Genomic DNA, 3,901 nt, shown 5'->3' on the forward strand with positions numbered 1-3,901 from the left:
TGGCTCTGCCTCTAGATAGGCAGAGCCAGCTGTCACTCACGCAACTGGGCGGATCTCGACATCGATGTCGGGATCCGCTCCGGCTGCGGCGTCTCAGTATACCGCGAGTTGTAGCTCTCTATATACTGAGCCTAGGGTGACAGGAGGACGCTAGTTTGTGTCCTCACGTTACCCTAAGGAGAACTATGGGGAAAAGCCCTGACCCCATAGTTCTCCTTTTAAGGTAAAAAAGGCCCAGACCTTAATACTACTTTAACATTATCCTTCCCTGCTCCCCCCTTGCATTGCAGAGCCAAACTCCATACAGAGAACACATTTTCCTGCCAGAATAGAGCATATAATGTGCAAACAGCAATTTAAAAGAAAACTTTTTACGCTCCGTGAATGAGAAACATGTAACAAATCTGAAGTAATTGTTATCCCAACTTGGCTGCAAAAGTTGGAATTTGATTTAAAGTCTATTTTAAAATCACTCACCCCCCAATCCCGACGGTTGCAGTTCTGTGAGGTTTGTTGTAATTATTCACATGCATTTCATCCTTCGAGATTACTAACGACATATTTTCTCTCTTGCAGAAATTAAAACAGAAGAATCAGCAGTTGAAGCAAATCATGGATCAGTTACGGAATCTCATCTGGGATATAAACGCAATGCTTGCAATGAGAAACTAATATGGTTTTGTTTTTTCTTTTTTAGAAGTAATTTTGTGTAATAAATACTGTTTCATACGGGCTGTGGATGGAATAATGTGTTGTAAAATAGTTTTTTATATTTATACCTGATTAAAAAGAAAAAAAAAAACATTTCCTGGGAAGGATCTTCAGTACATGTCTGCTTCATTCTCAAGGCTGCTGCCGGCTTTCTTCGATGACAGATATGGCTTGAGTCTTTTTTTCTCCTGTTTCACAGTCTGATTGTGTAAAAGGGATTTTCATTGTTACTTTCAGATTTCTCTGGTCACATTTTTGATGGGTAAAAGATTAAGATGTTAACTAGGAGGATTCAGGATGTCATATTGTCACTCAGTCTAAGCCCTGGTCCCTGGCATAGAACGTGTTTATGTTGCTGGTGGGCTATTAGATTGAGTTCCGATTGTCTTGGAAAGGCAAAGCTTTTTGATCTGCTTCCTGTTTTGAAGCTTACTCTCTGTTGCTTGGACAGCTGCTGGGATGCATGCTGGCAGTCATGATTAAGTATCATGACTGGTTTTTTTTTCACAGACATAGAGGCAACAAATGTGCTGTCACAAAGTTAGTTTTGTAAACCATAAGCGTAGGATAGCACCACTCTATAAAGGATAAACTCATGAGTTCAATAAATATCCATGATCCAAACAAATCAAAAATGTATACACTAACACCAATCGCTTTATTAAAGTTGACCTGAACTCAGAAAGTTAAGATTTGCTCTGTTATAGGCAATGTCTAGTAATGTTAAAGAAGAGCTCAAATTTTAAAAACTTGCCCTTGCAGTAGGGCTATGCCCACACTGCAAGGGTTAAAGTGACAGCCTAACTATTGACAATACTGGAGCTCTATTTGTGTATCACTCGGCTGTAGATCCTCCAATCATCTCTGAATTGGTGCTGACACTGTCCTTCCTTCTGGAGGGTGACTACTTTTGTCCCCCAAGCTCGCTCCCATGATGGACTACAATCTCAATACAAATTAGTAGGGATGCACCGATACTAGTATCGGTGCAGATACAGAGTATTTGTGTGAGCACTCATACTCGCCCAAATGCTGCAATACCGGAACTTCCAGTCAGAGGAAGATTTCCTCTGGCCAGCAGTGCTGTAGGGGAACATGGAGCCAGCTTCCCGTGCGTTCAGGAAGCTGGGCGGCGAGTAATGACCCACCTCCCGGCTTCCTGATTGGCTTTCTGCCCAATCAGCATTGAGCTGGCCAATCAGCTGCATGTAAACAAAGGGGATGCGGGATGCTTTTGCTGACATAATTTACCTTTTATGGGCACATATAGGTGTATGATCAAGGTCAATGATGTCACTGTATACTGCCCCTTTGTTTACATCAAGCTGCAAGTGGAAAATTCCCTGTTTTACAGCTGATTGCACGGCATGGAAGGAGCTTACGTCCGTGTTCAAGAGGAGCTCCTTCTGGGTTCTGTATAGCTCAGATTTTGGGCTGGGTTCGGTCTGAACCTGAACTCATCCTTGGCTGCTAGGAGGCTGGAATCCTACTAATTAATCAGGCGGGCCACAGAATGTTATTGGTTGCTAGGATGCTAGCAACCCAGAGGCCCCCAGTGTCCTAGCAACCAATCAGGCTGGCCTCACAATGTCTTTGGATGCTAGTAACCCAGAGGCCCCCAGTGTCCCAGAAACCAATCAGGCTGGCCTCACAATGTCTTTGGAGGCTTGGAACCCAGAGGTCCCCAGTGTTCCAGCAACCAATCAGGCTGGCCTCACAATGTCTTTGGAGGCTTGGAACCCAGAGGTCCCCAGTGTTCCAGCAACCAATCAGGCTGGCCTCACAATGTCTTTGGAGGCTTGGAACCCAGAGGCCCCCAGTAACCAATCAGGCTGGTCCTCACAATGTCTTTGGAGGCTTGGAACCCAGAGGCCCCCAGTGTCCTAGCAACCACTCAGGCTGACCTCACAGTCATTGGATGCTAGGAGGCTGATAGCCCAGAGACCACCAGCATCCTAGCAACCAATCAGGCTGGCAACACAATGTTCTTGGTTGCTAGAAGGCTGGGGGCGAGACCATCGCCTAGCAACCAAAGAAGCTTGGCCACACCATGGCCCTGAGACCTGTGCACAAGGCAGGCTTTGTCTCTGACATGAATTTGTTGCATTCCCGGGTAGTTGTGGTATGGTGGTGCAGATACTCTATGACTTCCAGGGTCTGTTCCGACATTTAGTACAGCTCACAATCACACAGCTTCATCATTACTGCAATACCGAAGGAAAATAAACTCTTTCAAACGTGAACTAAGCTATCTACAGACCCGTCACAGCTGGCACCTGGTAAAAATATCATTTGGAGAAAATCATCTCTGCCGCTACGTGCTGCGAGCTCCCGGGGGAGACCGTGCGTGATGTGTTCGCGACTTACAAAACGGAACATTTCTTTTCTTCTGGGACTCCCCTGTATTGGTGATAACATTGCCAGCTGCGGGCAGATCCATGTGCACAAACTAAACGCCGTCCTGCTTTGAAATGGAATGATCGGCCCCTAGAATATCTTCACACCCTTCCTCACAATTATAGCCGAACAGTGACAGCCAATCTGCTTCAGTCACTGTATATTCTGATGGGGACACACTGCCATGGTCAAGATACAATAGGCTGGTGGTGGCAAAGGGGCTAGGGCAGGAGGATTCCTCCATCCAAGCATCTAACATGGATGGGGAATCACCGTTCAGCCCCTCAGTGTATAGCCAGCTTTTTTGGGGAAAGATTTCCACTCACTTCCTGTTATGTCTCCAGGACAGGAAGTGAAGTGAAATCTCCCCAATGGGACAAAAAAAAAAAGCTGACTGAATTTAGCAATGACCTGCTCTACCCAAAACTAAAAAAAAAAAGATTTGAGCTCTAGATACACGTTATATGGATTTATATTTTGGCCCTTGGAAGCCTTCCTCTCCATGTAGCCCAGTGACTGCAATCCAGCAATGCACAGGCTAGCTCTCTGTATTAAAGTCACAGCTTTACAATAGCGTGACCAGTATAGTTTTCTATAGAAACAATGTGATCCTGCAATCAAACATCAGATAAATGTTACTGTAAAGTCCTCTATACTTTGCCAATTTCAGGATTTAACAAATCATTTCCTCCTGTACAGTGGAATTCCATTTACTGAAAAGATGACATATCACCCCGAGTGCATAAAACTTAGTAGAGCTGCCTTCTCATGCCAATGAGCGACTTTCACACAT

General features: G+C 44.9%; 1 protein-coding gene across 1 annotated transcript in view; it reads left to right on the plus strand.

Moving 5' to 3' along the window:
• MED30 (mediator complex subunit 30) overlaps positions 1-763 on the plus strand; it is a 6,094-nt gene extending 5,331 nt beyond the window's left edge. The window contains exon 4 of the mRNA XM_018560858.1: positions 577-763. Coding sequence (XP_018416360.1) covers positions 577-672 — 96 coding nt within the window. The 3' untranslated portion in view covers positions 673-763. The remainder of the gene's footprint in view (positions 1-576) is intronic.
• The last annotated feature ends 3,138 nt before the right edge of the window (positions 764-3,901 follow it).

This window comes from Nanorana parkeri, unplaced genomic scaffold (assembly GCF_000935625.1).
Source record: "Nanorana parkeri isolate BGI_ZX_2015 unplaced genomic scaffold, ASM93562v1 scaffold482, whole genome shotgun sequence".
Lineage (NCBI taxonomy): Eukaryota > Metazoa > Chordata > Amphibia > Anura > Dicroglossidae > Nanorana > Nanorana parkeri.